Raw genomic sequence first — 21,670 nt, 5'->3', positions numbered from 1 at the left:
TTTGGTTTCACATAAAATCCTCATTGTCATGACTGTGTCTGACTTCATGTTCCTAGGTATTTGTTACTAGCAGTGGAAAATACAATGAACTTGGCTATCCATTCGGTTATTTAAAAGCCAGTACGACTTTAACTTGTGTAAACCTCTTTGTGATGCCGTACAACTACCCGGTTTTACTCCCTCTTTTAGGTAAGTAAAGTTATGTGCCACTTCCTCGTCTTTAAAACGCAACAGAAATGAAAAAGAGGAGAATGGGCTAAGCATTTAAAATGTAGTCAAAGAGTAATTGACATAGGGATATAGAAAAGGCTAAACATGGGTTTGGAAGGATAGAATTTGCACATTGTTTTCTGTTCTGTTCGCTTTGTTGCTGTTGTTTTTTGTGTTTTCTGTTTTTTTGTTTTGTTTTGTTTTGTTTTTGCTTTTTTTTAATCAGAGCAAAGAGACACAGCCTCTCTCCTAAAAAGAGCTCCTGCTGCTCCTCAGACTTCGAGAACCAGAGCTGCCATTCCATCCCCCCAGCCTCATTTCAAGAGACTTGGCTTTTCTGTAGACTAATTTGGGACCAAAAATTCCATTATTGGGGTTAATGTTCCAAGAATCTGATGGTTTTCTCCAAAAAATAGGGCTTCTGTGGGGGTTACTGGCTCCCACTCATTCCCCCATAAAAGAATCTTAAGTTCTCTGGAGGCATTGGTGTTAGGCAAGTTAAGGAACAAGGTACAGAGTCAATTCTGCGATCACTGTAGTCATAGAAGCTGTCGTTTCCATGGTAAAATTCTACAAGGAGCAACTCTAGGAGGTGCTACCGAGATATCACTGAAAATGTGTGTAGAGATTTTTTTTTTCTCATTGAAAGAGCCACATCTGTTTGGAGCAATATAGTCGTACCACGTGGTACCCTTCTAGTTGTAAAATTGGGATCATTTTTATTTGATGGGGCTTCTTAATTTTTGCCAAAAGTTTCAACCTTTGTGTTTTAATCAAGTCATTAAAAGCATAAGATTTTTAGTGCTATAAATAGTGTTTATACTAAGTATACTGAAAAAGCAGTTCCTTCAAATGTTGCAAGTTAAGCAGGTTAAGAATGGGTCATCCTAAATAGATTAGCATATGATTGTTTTGTATATAGTCTACCTACTTTATTTCTTAGTCCAGTCTAGAAATGTCCTCTCGAAGGTGATTGTTACTGATATAAAATGTAGGTTATGTCTTTGAGCTTCATAAGGGTACTGATAGAAGGTACCTATATTTTGTGGATTTGTTTAAATTATTTATAAATTCAAATAAATTTATTAGTTATTAATGACTTCGTAAAAATATTTTTACATGAGTGTGGTTGACACACAATGTCACACAGTTTCAGGTGTATGACATGGTGACTGGACAAGTCTGTATGTTCTGCTGTGTTCCCCACAAGTGTGGCTGCCATCTGTCCCCACACAGCACTGTTATAATACCACTGGCTACATTCCTTATACTGTGCCTTTTATTCCCGTGACGTAGTCATTCCGTAACTGGAAGCCTGCACCTCCCGCTCCCCTTCACCCGTTTCACCCATCCCCCCACCCCCCGTCCCTCCATCCGTTCAGTCTCTGGACTTACAGGTCTGATTCTGCTTTTTGTTTGTTTATTCATTTCTTTTGTGTTTTTAGATTCCACATATGAGTGAAGTCATACATTTCCCCCTTTCTCTGTCCAACTTTTTGCACTTAGCTGTACACAAATGGCACAGTTTCATCGTTTATGGCTTTCAGTTTTGCTGACTGTAAAGTGTCGGATTAGACTAGATAACCTCCACTTAGACTAATGGTGTTAATGGTGTTATTTTTCTGTTTTTAAGACTACTTTTTATTTTCAGATACTTGTAGAGTCACATGCAATTGTAAGAAATAATAACACGGGGGCACCTGGGTGGCTCAGTGTGTTAAAGCCCCTGCCTTCGGCTCAGGTCATGATCCCAGGTCCTGGGATCGAGCCCCGCATCGGGCTCTCTGCTCAGCGAGGAGCCTGCTTCCCCCTCTCTCTCTGCCTGCCTCTCTGGCTACTTGTGATCTCTGTCTGTCAAATAAATAAATAAAATCCTAAAAAAAAAAGACCACATAGTATAAAAAAAAAGAAATAATAACACTGGGAAGACAGTATGGAGATTCCTAAAAAATTTTTAAAAGAAAGAAAAAAGAGTTAAAAATAGAACTACTCTGTGATCTAGTAATTGTACTATTAGGTATTTACCTAAAGATTACAGGAATGCTAATTCAAAGGGATACATGCACCTCATATTTATAGCAGCATTATTTATAATAGCCAAATGATGGAAGCAGCCCGGGTGTCCATCGGTAGGTGAATGGATAAAGAAGAGGTGGTATATATACATAATGGAATATTACTCATCCATTAAAAATGAAATCTTGCCATTTGCAACTATGTGGTTGGACCTGGAGAGTATAATACTAAGTGACATAAGTCAGAGAAAGGCAAATACCATATGACTTCACACCTATGTGGAATTTAAAGAGCAAAACAAATGAGCAAAGGGAGAAAAAGATGGAGAGGCAAGCCAAGAAACAAACTCTTAACCATAGAAAACACACTGCTGGTTACCAGAGGGGAGGAGTGGGGGGAACCGGGGGTGGGCATTAAGGAGGGCACTTGTTGTGATGAGCACTGGGTGTTGTATGCAGGTGCCGAATCACTAAATTTTATACCTGGAATGAATATAATAACACTGTATTTCATTAACTGGAATTAAAATAAAAACTTGAAATTAAAAAAAAATTATAGAGACATGACACCAAAAGCACAAGCAACAGAATCAAAAATAAACACATGGGGATCCATCAAACTTAGAAACTTTCGTGCAGCAAAGGCTGTAATCAGCAGAGTGAAAAGGCAAGCTACGGAACAGGGAAAGATTTTCAAATTATGGATCTGGTCATTTTGGTGGTGGTGGTGGTGGGGTGTGTGTGTGTGTGTGTGTGTGTGTGTGCGCTGTTTTCAGACTGGGTGATTTCTTGTGTTATCTTTTCCAGATTACTGATGATTTACTTGGTCCCCTCCATTGTGCTTTTGAGCCCCTCCATTGAGTTTGTTATTTTGGTTTTTGTATTTTTCAGTTCTAAATTTCCACTGGGTTCTTCTTTACATCTTCAGCTTTTTCCTTTCTCTTTCTTTGATGAGGCTTTCTGTTTTCTCATTTGTGTCATGCCTGTTTAAAATTGCTTGTTGAAACATTTTTTTATGCTGGCTCCTTTTACATCTTTACTGGATATTTTTAATGTCTCTGTCACTTCGGTGTTGGCATCTCTTGATGGTCTTTTGAATGTGTTTTGAGATCTTTCTGGTTCTTGGTGAGACGAGTGATTTTCCATTGAATCCTGTGCCTTTTCAGTATTGGGTTCTGAGTCTCGATCTTATTTAAGCTTCCTGGTTCAGCTTCCTCTCACCCTCCTGGCAGAGATTGCAAGGTACTGCCTTGTTAGTGCCAGGAGCAGGTAGAAGTCCAGATTCCCCACTTGGCCTCTGTTGACACTCTTAGGGAGGGGGGCTGCTCGTTACTGCTGTTGGGGGCTGGGCGGGGGTTCTGCATCCTCACTAGAATGATACCTCCCTGGCTGGGAGAAGTAGGAGTTCCTCGATACTCCTCCCCACATAGTCTTCAATGACACCGCGGGGGCGGGGGTGGCCTTATTACCACAGGGCAGTGGAAAATTTCTGTAGAACTATTAGGGGCTGAATTCTGGGATCTCATCTTTGGTCTCAACTCAGCCTGCCTTCCAAATTATTATGTGAAAGTGCCCCTAACCATGGTAGCTTGTCTCCCGGTAGAGATTGAGATGAGCAGCTCTTCACCATAACGAGAACTGCTCTCTAAGCATGGGCTTTGCTGGTCTTGCGGGTAATAGAGGTGAAGAGGAGACATCGAGTCCTTCCTTTGTCTAAACCTGCTGTGCCTAAGTAGCCACATGTTGCCCACTCTTGCACTCCCCAGTACTAGGTAAGGTCAACTCCCAGCACCGGCTGCTTGTCACCCATTAGTCTGCCTCTTCCCCAAATGCCAAGTTCCCCTTCTCCCTGCAGTGTCTTCCATCGCAAGAGGTACATGTGTCACAGTCACATCTGTCCCTGGTCCTCCTTAACCTCTGACACCAAGGATCCAGCCCTGCCTAGAACATCACCGTCCCTCTGCAAACATCTCAAACCAGGAACCCCAGACTCATCTTTGAATCCTTCCCCTTCCCCAATGCCACGCATCCATTTGAGGGTCAGTCTGTCCTCGACTCAGTTCCTATTCTGTCCTTTGGCCTTAAATACCCATTTCCGGGCTTTTCTGTAACCTTTGTCTTCCCAGGGAGCATGGGGTTTTTCATACCCTTAGAGGCTGGAGGTCCTTGTGCCCCTGAATCCCAAACTTGGGTTTTGTGTTGAGTTCTGAACTAGACGCTCTCGACATTTCCGCCATTACTTCGCTTTCTGGGTTGTGTAGTCCCATATTGTTAAGAGTATGGACTGTGAGGGGAGCCTGGGTGACTCAGTCAGTTGAGTGTCCAACTCGTGATTTCAGCTCAGGTCATGGTCTCAGGGTTATGGGATCAAGCCCCGTGTCAGGTGCCCCACTCAGTGGGGAGTCTGCTTGTGATTCTCTCTCTCCCACTCTCCCTCTGCCCCTTCCCCCCTCTCAAGTAAACAAACAAATAAATCTTAAAAAAGAAAAGACTGTGGACTGTAGAGCATAGCTGCCCTCATGTGGATCCTGGCTTTGCCATTTGCTGGCTTTGTGAGCTTGGATAAGATACATAGTTTCTTTGTGCCTTACTTACTTCATCTGTAAAATGGGCATAATGATAGTACATATCCCAAAAGCATTTAGTTGGGATTAAATGAATTAATGCAGTTAAATTGCCAATAGTAACTGTTCATTTATGCTATTAGCATTGTCATTACTGCTGTCATCATTGATACCTGTGTTATTTTTTTTTAAAGATTTTATTTATTTATTTATCAGAGAGAGAGGAGCGAGAGTGAGCACAGGCAGAGTGGCAGGCAGAGGCAGAGGGAGAAGCAGGCTCCCTGCCAAGCAAGGAGCCTGATGTGGGACTCGATCCCAGGATTCTGGGATCATGACCTGAGCTGGAGGCAGCTGCTTAACCCACTGAGCCACCCAGGCGTCCTGAAACCTGTGTTATTTTAATAGCTCTTAAAGGCACTGCTATTCCATATGAAGGACATTATATAAAGATGTAGGATACTTTTGCAGTTTGGTGGGCAGGATATTTAGTAAAAAGGCAAGGGAAGGCATGTACACTTCCTAATGCCCAGAAACATCACTATATTACTGCATAGTATGATAACTGTCCATAAAGGTCACCCTTATTTTTTTTTCTTTATCGATTCAGGATTTCCATCAGAAGTAGTTAACAGAGCTTTAATTATTTAAGCACTAAAACTTACCTGGAATGGATAAGTGAGGCTTAATTGGATCAATGAGCCATCATGAGAATCATGTCAGTATCATAGCAAGATTATCTCTCAATAAGGAGTATTTTTTTTCTATCGAGGGCCAGTAACTACAGAAATTAAGGCATTTGTAACAACTTTTTTTCTTAACTCTACCACAGTCAGTTCACCTGTTTTTTTTTAATTATTTATTTGATTTTTTATTTTGGAGAGACAGAGAGAGTATGGAGGCGGGGGGCAGAGGGAGAGGGAGAGAGAAATCCCAGCAGACTCCCCACTGAGCACTGAGCCCTATGTGGGGCTCAGTCTCATGACCCTGAGATCACCTCCTGAGCCAAAACCAAAAGTCGGATGCTCAACTGACCGTGCCACCCAGGCGCCCCTATTTTTTTTTTTTTAATTAAGAACTGGGATTTGTGTAAAAAAAAAAAATAAAATTCAGCTCCATATTAAGACCAGTTTCTATCAGGAGAACAAAAAGAAATGGAGGCTCAACACGGCCAGTGGTTTCTCTAAGCTCACTCTGCTAAGTGTGTGGCTGAGCCTGGAACTCAAACCCACCTCCTCCACCCCCTCTTTTTTTTTTTTTTTTTTTTCAGCAGGAAATGGGGAGAAATGAATGGAAGGGAAAATGTTACTAGTTTTTGAGGTGTGGGCAGTATCACTTCACTCTCCTACACTCTGATGTCTTTGTCTTTCAAATGTTGACTAGCTGAGTGTTTATGACGTCTTCATGGGCCCATCCTCATACAACGCCATGAACATCATTTCCTGCCCCATGGAGAATGTGACTCAAGTGGCCCTTACCCCGTAGCTCTCTACCCTTAATCTAGGCTGCGGAACATTTTCTTTCTTCCTCCCCCATTTCAAAAACTCCAGCAAGAAATAATTAGACTCAGTTAGACTAATTGGTGGAATCATTGCAATTGGCATTGTTTGAAATTCTAAGACTATTCTTGACTCTCATTATCTAATCTATTTATATCTAAATGTCTCCCCAGTCTTGTATTTCAATTTGTCAGTTTCTAAAAATCTGCTTAATTCCCAACAGACTCCACATAAAGACCCAAGTATAACAGCATATTTCCACCGTCTCGCGTTGCTTTCTATCTAGATATGAATGGTCTTTAAAGGACCTGCATGTTACAATGGGCCAGAAATCTCTTCAGATCTGTTTTTCTTTGTTCTTTCTACCCTGCGCCAAAAGAACAAAAGACCCACATTTTATGACTTTGTAAATTCATTTAAATTAGTTTCGGCAGGGGTGAATAATTTATTATAGCAGTAAAAGGAAGAAAATGTGTAGTTGCTTTTCTTAACTAAAGTAATTCAGCATTTCAAAGAATAGGCCTATTTGTAGAGAAATTATGCATATGGCATAGGGATGCTTTTGTTCTTGGAAGTAAAGCATTTGGATTTTTTTGGATAAGAGCCAATGAAACCTGAAGAAACAAAATAGAAGATGAATTCAAAATAACTTTGGCATTTGTATTAAGTGTGGCAGGTTTCTGTTGATGTCTGACGATATCAATTTTGAATTAATATATAAAAATACATTTTTCGTACCCTTGGAAGGAGATAATGACATGGTTTGGAAATTTTTCTGTAGTTTATGCATTTAGATTCTTAAAACAATTAAATTTAAGTTTGAGAAAGGTAAGGGATGTCTGCTTATTTAAGGACAGTATCTTTAGGGGTATTAATGCGCATGGTATTCAAGAAACATACTTAGTTGTACAGAGTTTCCAACTTCAACCTAACGTCTCCACTAGCATGTACTAGTGCCATGACCTAATTGTTAACTAACATTTGACAGACCCAATGTTTGGCTTGAAATGGAAGAAATGAAGGGTGGGGGTTGGGTGTGGAATAGGAAAAAAGTGAATCCAAAGCATAATTTAGAGCTCACTGTTCTTGCCTGGAAGTTAGAGGCTTCGCTTTTGTTCTCATATACTTTGTAAAGTTTCTTTACAACACCCTCCATTTATGTATGCATTAATTATTGACATATAATTGACACATAACATTAGTTTCCCATGCACGACATAATGAGTCAAAATTTGTGCATACTGTGAAAAGAACACTGCAAACACTAGTTAACATCCATCACCACACACGACCACAAATTTCTTGCAATGAGAACTTTGAAGCTCTACTCTCTTAGCAGCTTTACAAATAGGCAATACAGGATCATTAGCTAGAGTCACCGTGCTGTGCAGTACACCTCCAGGACTTACTTATTTTGTAACAGGAAGTTTGTACCATTCGACAGCTTTTGGCCGTTTCATCTACCCTGCCCCTGCCTGGCCTCTGGCCACCAGTGAGCTGTTCTCTGCCTCTCTGAGTTCGGGGTTTTGTTGTTGCCTTTCCACCCTCCATTCGCATAAAAGAAATATTTTATCAGCCAGTGACCATGGAGTCCCCCTCACGGGAAATCAGTACAGCCGTGTTACCAAAATGTAACAGGTCAGAAAGTTCACGTGGATCGGAGTCGGCTTTAATATGATTAAATATGATTTAAGTAGCTTCACAGATGGCAGAGGAATATCTAACCTGAGATTTTTTTTTTCTAGAAAAATACTCTATATAATTTTGGTAAATAGTACCAAAAAAGACAATCAGATCAATGAATGTTCAGCTAATGTATATAAAACTTGAGATGTCTAGAAAACGATATAACGGATACAGGTTGCTTGGTTTCGATCTTGGAATTTAGGACTGGAATCACGTAATGCTTTGGTTTTTCTCTTACAGATGACTTGTTTAAAGTTCACAAGCTTAAGGCAAATCTGAAGTGGCGACAGGCTTTTGACAGCTACTTAAAAACTCTGCCTCCGTACTACTTATTAGTATGTATTTATGTGTATATATATGTATTAGCTGTATCAGTGATGATTCTTGTCACCAGAAATGTCAGTGAACCAAACACTGGACCCTTGAAATAAGCTCAATATTTTTATTGCTAAATATTTGTATCGCCACTGTCTTCTCAAGTTATGTGTAAGAGAATTGTTTCTTTATTTTATTGCCTTTAACTGCCATTTTTTTTTTTAATAACAACACGTCTATCTGTGTTTCTCTTATGAAAAGTAACCTTATGAAAGTGGAATTTGGGGATTTAAGAAAAATAGGTCTGGATTCATGTATGATATCAACTTCCCTTTTTAACTCTAGAAATTTTCAGTATGGGGTTTCCCTCTGAAAAACAACTCGGAAGGCTGGATATGGACGTTCTGCCTGTTAAATGTGTCCAAGACACAGCACGAGGCAAGGGTGCTGGTTGGGGGAGGGGAATCCAAAAAGAACAAAAAGCTACTTGGCCTCATTTGGGTTTCTACAATTTGGGAAAAAACAGTCATGATTTTGAACTGGTTGTATAATCGAAATCAAGATGATCAAAATCATTTCAGAGGCGGATATGGCAAACTTTGAGCCAAGTTTCTAGAGGTGAAAAGGCAGAATCTTAAAGGGTACCATTGGTATCACTGGGAGGAGAAATTGGGGTGTGTTAGTATTTACCATGGCAGGAACGGGGTGCACGATAAAATGCAATATGAAAATGATTTTATGACTCGGGACTTAAGTCTGAAAGCAATTTACCTGTTTGAATTTGCTGTTTCTTGCTCTTCTTATCCCACTGTCTTCTGATTTTGTTACTTTCTGCTTCTTACTCCTCTGCTGTATTCATTGCCACTTTTTAATGTTCCATGTTTGGTTTTATGTGCAGCACCTTGACTTCTAAGAAATGAATCGTGTCCCTTTGCCCCTTATAACTGAACTTTGAGTATTTTAAGATTTATTCTATTCTTACTGTTGTGTATTTTGTTTCCTTATAGCCATTAAAGAAAGCACTAAGGATGATGGGAGCTCCAAATCTGATATCAGATAATTTAGATTGTGGACTTAGTTACAGTGTTATCTCTTACCTTAAAAAACTCAGCCAACAGGTAGTATTGGTAAAAATAAACAAACAAAAATCCTTTGCCCTCAGAAGTGCATTTCCTTATTCTTTAGTGTAATTGTACTTTTTTCAGATTAAATGTGTATCTATTTCTCCACTTTATGGATTAGTAATAATGTGATTCTCTATGGCTTCTAGCTTCACCATTAAACTACGGTTAAGGGTCTGTCAGTGTCATTGGATACTGTGCCATTTCTCCTTTTGCTCGCCGGTTTGTGCTGCCCACAAGCTGGTTGATAACCTTGTGGCCTAAGAGGGGCAGAGGCTTAGTCAAATTATTTCATGGGTCACATTTTGTCTGTCCTAAACCTAATTTCTCCTCAAGTCACATTGGGCTAGAGCACCCTCCCCACCTTCTTTAGGTCAGCCCTCGGAGGCATGGTGTGATTCAGCGTCTTGCCTGACATTCGTATTTAGGCAATAAATACGCAGATGCCTTTTCTTGGAGACGGGGAGATGAGACCAGTGTTCCTTGCACTGGAGGGTGACGGGCCCCAAAGGAACCTGAAGAGTGGAGTTCAGCCTCCCCTCTTCTTGCCCTCCATCTGTTCCTTTATCCCCCCCAACCTCATTTACCATTATTCACCTCTATTAGTACCTCATTCTCCACTCACCCCTACTTATCATACTTCTCACCTCTACCTAGCCCATTCTTGCAGGATGGAAATATTTGAGAACTACTGAGTTAGAGCTTTACTGCCATACAAATGTGTTACGTTATATGACAAGGTGATGCAGCCTTTTTGCCTTTTTACTTTCTTCTTCTGCACAAGGGTTTTCCCAGGTAGGGACCAGTACTAGCTAGCATTTGTAGTGGCTGTCAGGCTTTAAGTCAGACATGTTTGGAAGCTGGGCCTGTAGGAGACAGACAGTAGTAAGCAAAAGAGTGTCAGATTTCACTAAAGAACCCAAATGACTCCACAGTTGGGGATACTGACACTCCTGGCGAGGACCTGTCCTAGACAGAAGGACGGCCTGGGGCTTACCAGCTCTTGACCGGCCAGCATGCTCATAAATGCAAGAGACAGTAAAGGCAAACCTAGATTTCTGGTTTACTGAGTGTCCCCACGAGCCCCTTTCCTCTCTGCTAATAGATTTTTGTTGTTGTTGTTAATGTTTTGTTTTGGTTATTGATTGATTGACCTGTTGATTTATATATATTTTTTATTTGATGTCTACCTTAGGCCTTTAAGGCTGTGTCAGCAGGGTATGGCCACAAGGAAGAATAGTGAGCAGAGTTGAAACTCATGCAAGTTCTGGGACCTTCTGAGACACGTTGCTTGTGTAGTTTTCCGAATGGGATTTGGGGACCATTTCTGGAAACAGACCCTTCATTTGCTCTTCTCCCTTATTTCATAACTTAATTTTTTGCAAAAGATAATACATGTACTTAATTCCAAGCATAGTGAGAATTAGTGGGTATCTCTGACCTAATCATAAGAAACTCAAAATTCTTTTGGGCTTACTGGTCATTGGCAGGATTCCTTCTTTTAGAGAAAAAGAAAAAGATTATTACTAATTTATAATTACTCCAATTACTAATTTAATTACTAATTTAATAACTATGTTGCCAGTGTTCCTTGAACCATCTCAGATGTATGTAAATCCCAAAATATGCCCAATATATTCCTATAATACGCTGTCAAGCAATATTTATCAATGTGGTTTAACAGTGTCTAGTAAGAGGGGTGTTTTTTGCCAATTAGCTAGAAGATTACTGAGTATATACATTCCATATTATTTACATGGTAATGTTTGTTAAATTAAGCGTTACTTTTCTGGGGGCAGTCCGATATTAGAAACAAACAGTTTAATTTTTCCAGATGTAATGCCAATCTATGTAATCCAAATTTTAGCACTAGTTTACATTTATACATTCAGAGTCTTAAACCTTTATGTCTGGATCTGAAATAAATATGTTGACTTAGACTAGATTCTATAACAACAAAATGTGATTTTAAATGTCTATGAACGGAAATCTTAGCCACAGTTTCCATTCTGTCCATGATTCAATCAAATTTTGACACTAGACAAGAGAAAAAAATGTAGTAAGTTATTTACCTTTCTACCCTCCCTGTTTGCTGTGCTAGCACAGAGAAGCACAGGGAAATGTTTAATTATCAGTTTTTCTGTGATTTATGATTGAAAAGTTGTTCTGTGGGGTTCTTAAAGTATTACCTTTCTTAAGTAGTCAAAACTACTGTGATAATGTAGATCTTTTCTTAACATATTATGTACTTTCATTTTAGACCAAACTAGAGTCAGAACGAATACTAGCATCCGTGGGGAAGAAACCTCCCCAGGAAATTGGAATCAGAGTGAAAAACCATTCTGGAGTTGGCGTGTCCTTGACGCACAGTAAAAATTTTAGAAAACTATTGAAAGAAATCATAGGGGAAAGTGCACCAAGACTGACAGAGTTGAATACCAAAGAATTTGCTGGCTTCCAGTTAGGGCTCTTAAACAAGGTAAACCGTGACATAAATCATTTGTGTTTGTTTGAACTTGTCTGATACGTTTATGTCGTATTATTTTCGTTTTGAAATGATTACGATCCTGTTTTGGACTTCATGGTTATCCGTACGGACCAGTCTAGGAATTGTCCTGCCAGCAGATGCCGATATGGCATGAAATGCACAAGATGCATTCCAGAGGGGGTGGGGTGGGTAATGTCTGTCAAGGATAAAGGGAAGAGAGGACAGAAGTGGGCAGGGAGAGCCTTCAGGCTGGACTGCTGATCTAGCCCCTGTGAGAGGAGAGGACAAGGAAGAGGATCAGGTATGAAGAGACTCGGGCAGCAGAGCACCAGTGAGAGTCTGGGCCAGCCTTGCCCGGACCCCTGGACCCACGATTTCCCATAGACAAGGTCCATGTTGGGTAGAACTGGCCAGGCCAGCTGACATACTTGGAAAAGGATATTCCCAGTGCTTTGAATACTGTGTGGGTATATTGGAATTCAGAACAAGGCCATCAAAGTCTAATTGGCCACCAGCCTAGTTCTACCATAAGTTAATTACATTGACTCTCTCTCTCTTCCCCAAGATTTTAAGAGAGTTAAGAATGACACTTCTACACCAAAAGCCTCAGGAGTGACTGAAATTATTTGTTCCCTTTCAAATAGGATTTGAAACCTCAGACATATAGAAATGCTTATGATATTCCGCGTAGAGGTCTGTTAGACCAGTTAACGAGAATGAGATCCAATCTCCTGAAGATGCACAAGTTTATTGTGGGACAAGATGAAGGTAAATGAACAAAGCAGTATTTTTTATTGATTAGGAAAACGTCAAGCCTGACTTACATGAAGGCACTTACTGCATAACTGGTAGGTTTATTTTGTAATCTTTAAAGGCTTAGAATGCCCATTTTTGCTAAATCCCTACACTCCCCAGGCACAAGTTGCTTGTCCTCAGGTTTTAGGGGAGGTGTGCATTAATCGGCCTGCAGGCTTCAGCTCTTGAAGCGTCAAAACAGTCCCATGAGAGAGATACTGCTTTTATGCCCATTTTATGGACATGGAAACTGAGAGTGAGCATCTTTTTTTTTTTTGAAGTTTTTGTTTTAATTCCAGTCTAGTTAACATACAGTGTAATATTAGTTTCAGGTGTACAATTTAGTGATTCAGCACTTACATCCAAAGAGTGGGAGCTCATCACAAGTGCCCTCCTTAATCCCTGTTACCTGATTCACCCATCCCCCCAACCCTCTCCCCTCTGGTAACCATCAGTTTGTTCACTATGGTTAGGAATGTGTTTCTTGCTTTGACTCTCTCTCTCTCTCCATCTTACGAGCATTTTAATAGCTAAGTCCAGGTTTCGTGAGTTGGAAAGTGGCAGGAGCTAGGTCTGTCATATTTTGGAAATTGTACAACCTGGCCTGCCATGATGAATTCGATCCAGAATTCCTCATTTAGATGAAAAGAATGAACCGGAGAGTGTCTAGGATAATTGGTGATGGTGTACAATTCCCCTTTACTCCCTTTTGTTCATTTTAAAAGGAGTCATTTGTCCATTAAACTGAGCAAATCTTAGTCAGCCCATCTCTTGCAATCATACACCAAGTTTTGTGGCGAGGAGAAAGACTCACTAGGAAGAGAGCCTGTAGATTTAATTACATTCTCCCAAGAACATAAGGCCTACTATCCAAGGTTCTCTGGATGATGAGAGAGAACCATGGAGCCTAGGCTCTTTGAAATGCAGAACAAACATGGCACCCCAGGTTGGGTGGTGGCATATTAAATGTCAGCCCATTTTCAAACCCAGTTGGATGGAGAAGGGAGTTGTGGTCATCCTAGTGATTGGAGCTTGTAGGCAGTAGTGATGGTACCCCGAGTATTGAGTGGGATGAAGAGAGATGCTTTTGGATCTTTGGATTTGAGATTTTAGGCTTTGGATGCCAAGGTCCACATTGTTAAAGCCAGCTAGGATCGTGTCTTCTCAAAACAGGGCATTGGCACTGTAGAGCATCTCTGTCTCTTCCTGTGATGTTACAGATTCCCTTCATAGCGTTCCAGTGGCACAAATGGGTAACTATCAGGAGTATCTAAAGACATTGGCTTCCCCCCTTCGAGAGATTGATCCTGATCAACCAAAAAGACTGCATACTTTTGGCAACCCATTCAAACAAGATAAGAAGGTAAGATGCCGATTTCTAGGTTTGCCTACCTTGTGATATCCTTGCTACATTTCCTTTCTTTTGGGCAAGATGAATATAAATCAGAGCTTATCCCTCTGTTTAAAAAATAAAATAGGACTCTAGGGCTCTTTGTGAATGGATGTGAAGGTGTGTTGCTTGAAGAAAATAATAGGCCTTAATTAGGTACCAAGTAGGAGCTGGCGTTTCAAATGATCGCATCTTGTGCTCGCAGTGTAGATGAGCGTTCCCATCTGCCCTTTAATAAGAAGAAATCAAGACTCACAACAGTCAACTAACACGGCTGATGAAAGTCAGGATTTGAACTCACATCTTTCCAGCTTTGAGCCTATATGCATTCCCACCTTTACACACCAATTCCTTTAATATTGAGATTGCCATTTATTTCCTATTTCCATGACTCAGATCGCTAATGCTCTATCTAGACCGTGATGAACTAACTGTTCCTTTTGAAATAGGAAGTACTAGGTGATGTTGCTTTATTTGGATTGTCCCACTGGAATCTTAATGTGGAGTGTGGTGGGGGTGGGAGAGGGAGGGAGAGATGCTGACTTGACCATTTCAGGATGAGGACTCATGGGGATTATATCTGCACACATGGAGAAGACAATTGGTATTAAGGTACAGACCATACAGTAATCTCTCTTGTAACAAAACAAGACTGGAAGGCATTCCACTTCACCCTATCCTCAATTAATTGGAGTTTTTCTTAATCTTTTTGTGCCTTGGTCTCTTCCTCTGTAGCGCTGGGGCTGCTTGTTATGCTTAACTAACAAAGCCCTGTGGAGTGTTGAGTGAGTGCATGTAATACCATTTTCCAACACGACCTGGCATGTAGTCTTGCTTTGGAAAGTGCCTTGGAAATATCATTCATGATTTTATGAAAATACTTTCATATTCTTGGGTTATCCTTGGATGAGAACAGCTTTTAGCTACCCTTTTACATGTCTGCTCTCATCCTGTACCCCCCAAGAGTGAAAAGCCCCCACGGTGGACATATTTGAATCTCTGTGAGCATGTCAGGGGAATGACATTTTCCATCTGCCTGCCGCGCACCATCTCCATGCAGCATTCTGTACAGGGATAATCAATATTTCCTAATGATGCGTTTAAAGTGCAAAAGCACACAAAAGGGAATTGTTTCCTTTATCCAAGGTTGGTTCTGAATGGTTCGTCCTTCCGCAGAAAGGTCATTTCAGCTGATGCGAGTCGCTCATTCCTCAAGCTTTCTGTGTGATCATGACTGTACTGTGTCTGACCTTGGCGCCCCGTTCTGCTGGAGCAGAGTGGCAAGGCCTGTGTTGGGGGTGGGACATGTGGTCTTTAATGGAACGCGTTCGTTGATGTCTTCTAGGGAATGATGATTGATGAAGCAGATGAGTTCGTAGCAGGGCCACAAAACAAAGTGAAGCGCCCGGGAGAAGCCAGCAGTCCTCTGTCATCTAAGAGAAGGCGGAGTATGTCCCTGCTGTTGGCGAGACCACAAACACCACCTACTGTAACTAACCACGTGGGCGGCAAGGGACCACCCTCAGCCTCGTGGTTACCATCTTATCCAAACCTCCTAAAACCCACCCTTGTCCATACAGGTATAGAGTAGTGGTTGTGCTTTCCTTATGGCTCCTAGAGGACTAAGACCCTAAGCAACTTTCCGTTTCCTTTGTACTCATGTCTTTCGCATGTGCTTTTCGGTCGTTAAGTAAATTGTTATTAAACCCAAGGTGCCCCGTGGGGGAGCGGAGGTCCTGCTTGTGGTGGTGGGAGCAGGTCTGCTGCGTGAATCAGAAAGAGGCAGCAGGTTTCTGAAGCAGCAGGAGCGAACAGGCTCAAGAAGACCGCGGCTGGGTCTGGGCTGCCTTTGTGGCCTCATGTACCCATCCTGCTCTCACCTAGTGCAGTCCAGATCTGCCTTGCCTTTCCGTTGCCACGGGCATCATCAGGGTCCCCCATGTCTGCCACCCGTGGCCATTGCTCCTTCGTGTCATCTGACGTGGTTTTTTGCTCCCTTCCCCATGGAAACTTTCTCCAGTTCCTAGACACTACAGCCCCTGGTTTTCTTTGCCCTTTTATGGCAGCTCCTCTTGATCCTCTCTTTGTGGTACCTGCCCTTCTCTCTGTAAATAGAGGCTGTAAATAGTGTACAGCCTCTATCCCGAGGCTCCATCCTGGCCCCTCTCCCCTCCCTAGGTGATCCCGTAAAGTCTTGGGCTCTCCAAGAGATACACGTGTCAACAACTCACGTATTTACCTCTCTGGACTACAGCTTGCTCCAAAAACTAGACTTGAATTTGTCGATGGACATGGTATCTCCACTGAGATGTCCGATAGGCAGACAAAACTCAGTGGGCTTCACGTGGTTCTTGGGAAAGCCCCACCTCTGCTGTCTCCATAACAGCTCTCCCCACAGCTGTCCCCAGGGCATGACGCTTAATCTTAAGTGACACCATTTGGCAGTGTGTGCTGCTAAAGCTCTGTGTGACAGCCGGCCGGCCGTTGGAGGGTGTGGGGGCTGGGAGAGTGAAACCCTGGATTACAGTGTCTGCAGGTTTCTGCAGTGTAAATAATGCCAGCATTCTTGAGGTCAGGCCCTGGGCGTGAGGTCACTGAGCCAGGCCAGGAGGAGCCGGGCGCAATCCCTTCTCAACGAGCAGGTGGGCACCAGCCCCTGGCCAGCCCTGGCACTGTTATTTCCCCAGGGGTTCAGGTGAAAACCGTTGGAGTCACCATGATTTCTCTCAGTTCTTCTCTCACTTCCGTCTCTTAGCAAATCTGGGCAACCTGACACCCGATGGAATCCCTGTCTTGCCCCCTTTGTCTCCATCCCTCTAGTGTATGCTGCCACCATCTGTCCCCAAACTACTACAGCAGTTTCTCATCTGATTTCCCTGCTTCCCATTCTCGGCCCTGTCTAACCCATACCCTGCCCTGTGGCCGGAGTGACCCTGTCCGCACAGAAACCAGATCGTGCCACATCCATCCCGAAACCCATCGTCCCCTCCCCTTGCACTCAGAACAGAGTCTGCGATCCTGAGACTGGTCTCCATGCCGTGCACGACCTGGCCCTGCCAGCCTCTCCTACCATCACGTGTCCTTTCCATGTCTTCCTTGCTCTCTCTGCCTCTGACTTTTGCTCCATGGCCCCGGCTTGTCCCCCAATAGGGGCTGTGCACGGCCCTCATGGCAACCAGACTGCCGCCTCTGTGTGTGTGCACGGGCCGGCTCTGTCTCCTGCTCCTGGCTCTGCCCAGGGGTCCCCTCCTCGGAGCGCCCTGCCTGACCTCGCCTCGTGGAGGCTTCCATCCTGTTCTCACTCACATCCCTGCTTCCTTCCTTCCCAACACAAAGTCAAAGTGTGTTATTCCCTTTGCCCATTGTGCACTTACTGTCTGCCTTCTCCGTGAGGATGTAAGTTCCATAAGGGTACGGATTGCTTCCGTCTGTCTCATTCCCTGCTGATCCCCGGGCTTTGACTCAGTGCCTGGCCTGGGGAAGCTGAGCGTATGAAGTACAGGGATCAGACTTGGGAGGAAAAGGAAACCCACTTCTTTGTCACAGAAGGGAATGATGAGAATCATATACAGACAAAGGTTTTTGGTGATGGAGTCCATATAGAGCCTTGAGACCTAATGGCCACCTCTGTTTTCCTCAGAACTTTTGAGGTAGAAAAGAGAGGTTGCAGGGGGCCCACGTAGTGTGGCACCAAACTCAGTGAGGCATGGTGTTTTTTTTTAAGATTTTATTTATTTATTTGACAGACAGAGATCACAAGTAGGCAGAGAGGCAGGCAGAGAGAAGAGGAAGCAGGCTCCCTGCTGAGCAGAGAGCCCATAGCGGGGCTCGATCCTAGGACTCTGGGATCATGACCTGAGCTGAAGGCAGAGGCTTTAACCCGTATGTCAGTGACAGGAATCATGACATCATGTGAGACTTGCTGCTTTTCAGCTTGTAAAACACAGGCAGCGTTAGGCCATGGCTGCCAGGGATCAGAGAATGTTTATTAGTTGTAGTGTATGACTTGATTTCCATGTGTATTTGGAGCACCAGGACGAGAAGCAAACGGTTTGTGGTATTATCTCCTTGAGCTCAGTTGGAGGGCTCTCAGACTCCATCTGCACATCTTCTTGCTCTCTGAAACAAAGAATTTCCTCATAACTGAGGAGCACCAGGATCTACCTGTGGGGTGGCTGGAACACACCTACCTCACAGCTTAACTTCTTCACTTGGTTTCCAGACGTTACGGTCATTCCTGAGGTCCACGAGGAGAAGATGGAAAATGGTCAGCTCACACCTGATGGCTTCCTGTCAAAACCTGCTCTGCCAGAGCTTATGAATACGGCAGGAGACGGCATTCCACACAACCAGTTGGATTCTCTGTCTGATGACTTTGCTTGTCTGAGGAAGGATGGCCTGATTCATAAACCTGGGACTAACGCAATCCTGGGGGGAAGCAAAAGTGGCAGTGTCTCTGTAGAGGATCGGAAAGTCTCAGGAACATCTGCTTTGGGAACTGTAGCAAACGCTTTGCAGATAACTCCTGCCATGGCGCAAGGAATCAATGCTGATATAAAACATCAGTTAATGAAGGAAGTTCGGAAATTTGGACGAAGTAAGTAGTGAAAGAACATGCGTCAATAATATAATGGAAGGTCTTCATTCTGTGACTTGGGGTATGATTCATGCTCTCTCTTGAGGTACATTTTTGGGGGAGTATTGGGTTTTCACATCATTTAAAGCGATTCCTCTTGCTTTAACTAAAGGGACCCAGTACACCTTTCTCTTAGAGTCATGGAAGTCGGAATCCTGAAATTGTTTTCGCTGAACTGGAAGGAAGGTGCTGGCTGGCCAGAGCTCCTTCTGGAGATTCTAGAGAGAATCTGTCTCCTTGCTCTTTCCAGCTTCCACGGGCTGCCGGCCCTCCTTAGCTCCTGGCCTCTTCCTCTGTCTTTGAGCCTGTCTCGTTCGCACCTTCTCTCCTGCCTCTTCTCCCCTCCTGACATCTTTCCTCTCTGATGCCAACTCTAAGGCCTCCCTCTTATTTGGATGTTTGTGACTACGCTGACGTATAAACACAAAGAGCCTCCCCATCTCAAGATCCGTAACTTAATCCCATGTGTTAAGTCAAGTCCCTTCTGCCATATCGGATAACGTATTTACAGGTTCTGGGAATTGAGGGGCAGACAACGTTGGGGGCCACATCTGTGCAGTATTTATGAGTTTCCTTAGGAGCTAAAGGGCGGATGTTTTGATTTGACTATTTAAAATACAAATTATATCTAACTTTCCACCCATGAAGAATAACTCCCGAGGATATATAAAGATTGAATTTTATTTCCCATTCATGTTTTTTTTTAATACTGAAGTGTCTTTTTTTAAATATATATATCTTCAGAGTACGAAAGGATTTTCATTTTGCTTGAAGAAGTGCAAGGGCCTCTTGCAGTCAAGAAACAATTTGTTGAATTTACCATCAAGGAAGCCTCAAGGTGGGTGTAAAGAGGAGACCTTCATTTTTTAATTTTTTTTTTTTTTTGAAATAGTAGGGCCCAGTGCAGGGCCGGGGGAGGAATAAGCCCTGCCTGGCTTTTCTCCAGCCCTGGCCCTCACTCATAGCTAATGCTGTCTCCAGAGGTATTTGGATCGATAGTATCTGAGTCCAACTCGTTCATCCAACTCTATGGAATCTTCTGGGAGCACCACAGTCTGAGGCAGACTTGGGCCCTCCCTGAGTTGGCACTGTTCGTATTTGCTAAGCCGGATCTTTACATGAGGATGCATTTTCGATCCTCGTGGAGATCACCAGCCCCACTTTGTCCCCCGCCTTCCACTTTGTCGCTCCTATGTCGGAAGTGCTTTTATTATCTTTTGGTGAATAAAATTTCTCTTTATTTTTAGGTTTAAAAGACGAGTCTTAATCCAGTACCTGGAGAAGGTCCTAGAAAAAATAGACTCCCACCACCACCTCAACAATGTTAATCATATCAACAGCCGATCATCGTGTTAATACAAAGACCAAGGAGAAAAAAGGGCAAGTTCTCCGTGCTGTAGGATGGAACAGAATATTGTTAAAGCTTCCTAGAATGTTTTGGCCAAGGGAATTGCCTTCCTGAAGCTAAGAAAAAGCCATGAAGCTTTTATTATTATTATTATTATTATTATTATTATATTATTTTTAATTTTATGAGTCTCTGGAAGTAAAAGGTGGCTCTTGCCCTAAGAGTTTTCCTTGAAAGTATTAGTTTGTTGTTTTGTTGTTTCTTTTCCCAGTTGAGGAAGGTGATATTGTTAATTTTGCAGGTTTATTTCAGTAAACACTGTCTCCCCTACTAGATGTGATAAGGGTTTCCTCCTTGGAACTTTGTTGTTCTGGGTGTTTCCAGAGTGACTAAGGGCCCCCTGTAAATGGAGCACTGTTTGGTGCCCTTACTACGTCCTCCAGAAAAGAATAGGTGTTCAGAAGCCAACTGGTCATCTTGTGCGTGCCGAACAAAGTTTTCAACAATTCCTAGTTGTGCCTTTTAAACCATGCAATATTCAGGACAGTTTGAATCAAAGAGTAAGAAAGCTGCTATTCGGGTAACTTATTTCTCTGTGGGAGGGGGCAGGAAGAGTCACAAACGATCTACCTCCAACTCTCTTCTATTTTGTCTAGAGACATCACCAAGTGCACCTGAGGCTACCCCAACCCCGACATTTGTTCTTGCATGTAACGCCAGAAAGTCTTCAGGTGGACTTGGACATTCTGTGCTTTGAAAGCACTAAAAGAAAAAAAATCATGTATATAGTTCCTTTAATGTTTATACAAAGGTTTATATGGAGCAGTATTGTGATGTCTGTATTAATTTGCAAAAATTTAAGTGTACAAAGATATTTTGAGTTTGCATATATAAAATAAATCATTTTATGGATTTTCACAAGTTTGGTAATACTAGAGAATTTTTTAGTTTTTTAAAAAGATTTTATTTATTTGAGAGAGAGAGAGAGAGAGCACACAAGTTGGGGGAGGGGCAGAGGGAGATGCAGGCTCCCCCCTGAGCAGGAAGTCTGAGGCAGAGCTCAATCCCAGGACTCTGGGATCATGACCTGCACTGAAGGAAGGCACTTAACCAACTGAGCCACCCAGTTTCCCCAAGAAATTTCTAGTTTTATCTTTTCTGTGATGTGTTATTCCTTTCAGGAAACAGTGCATATTGTTAAATGAAGATGTTAATGCTAGGATTTAAGCCTTAAAACATCACTCACAGAACCCAGTGATGTTGGGGAAAATGCCAGAGGAGTATACTCTGGGGGGTCAATCCCTGTCCAGACACACTGAAAAATCTGTGGGAATGAAGGACTCTGGAAGATAGTCAAAGATTTACAGCAACCAAGCAAATGCTGAATCAGGAAAAAAGCCATCGAGACATGATAAGAGAGTATTGGGGGATTTGAACGTATTCTTGCCCAACTCCCTCCCTGGTCTTGAGGATGGCAGCTTGCATTCTAAGTGTGGGTTCCTGGTTCTGGAGGGAGGGGATTGGACCTTAGTCCCAAGGAATTGTGTTTGTCTGTTTGAACCTGTCTGGGGGCTCCCAGAAGGACTGCTTCTGTTTGGCCCACCTC

General features: G+C 42.6%; 1 protein-coding gene across 6 annotated transcripts in view; it reads left to right on the top strand.

Annotated features, from left to right (window-relative positions):
* INTS6L (integrator complex subunit 6 like) overlaps positions 1–20,985 on the top strand; it is a 53,575-nt gene extending 32,590 nt beyond the window's left edge. For 2 of the 6 annotated variants that reach the window (XM_004778392.3, XM_013048917.2), the window contains 10 exons: positions 57–189; positions 8,212–8,306; positions 9,294–9,404; positions 11,668–11,886; positions 12,540–12,663; positions 13,911–14,053; positions 15,426–15,660; positions 18,303–18,677; positions 19,461–19,554; positions 19,964–20,985. In XM_004778392.3, coding sequence (XP_004778449.1) covers positions 57–189; positions 8,212–8,306; positions 9,294–9,404; positions 11,668–11,886; positions 12,540–12,663; positions 13,911–14,053; positions 15,426–15,660; positions 18,303–18,677; positions 19,461–19,554; positions 19,964–20,072 — 1,638 coding nt within the window. In that variant the 3' untranslated portion in view covers positions 20,073–20,985. Of the gene's footprint in view, positions 1–56; positions 190–8,211; positions 8,307–9,293; positions 9,585–11,667; positions 11,887–12,539; positions 12,664–13,910; positions 14,054–15,425; positions 15,661–18,302; positions 18,678–19,460; positions 19,555–19,963 lie in introns of those variants that run through there. The other 4 variants (XM_004778394.3, XM_045068019.1, XM_004778393.3 and 1 more) reach the window with 4 other exon arrangements.
* Positions 20,986–21,670: the final 685 nt, after the last annotated feature.

Source organism: Mustela putorius, unplaced genomic scaffold (assembly GCF_011764305.1).
Source record: "Mustela putorius furo isolate JIRA1106 unplaced genomic scaffold, ASM1176430v1.1 tig00003899_pilon_pilon_pilon, whole genome shotgun sequence".
NCBI classification, from domain to species: Eukaryota; Metazoa; Chordata; class Mammalia; order Carnivora; family Mustelidae; genus Mustela; species Mustela putorius.
This window is presented reverse-complemented; position numbering and strand designations above follow the sequence as displayed.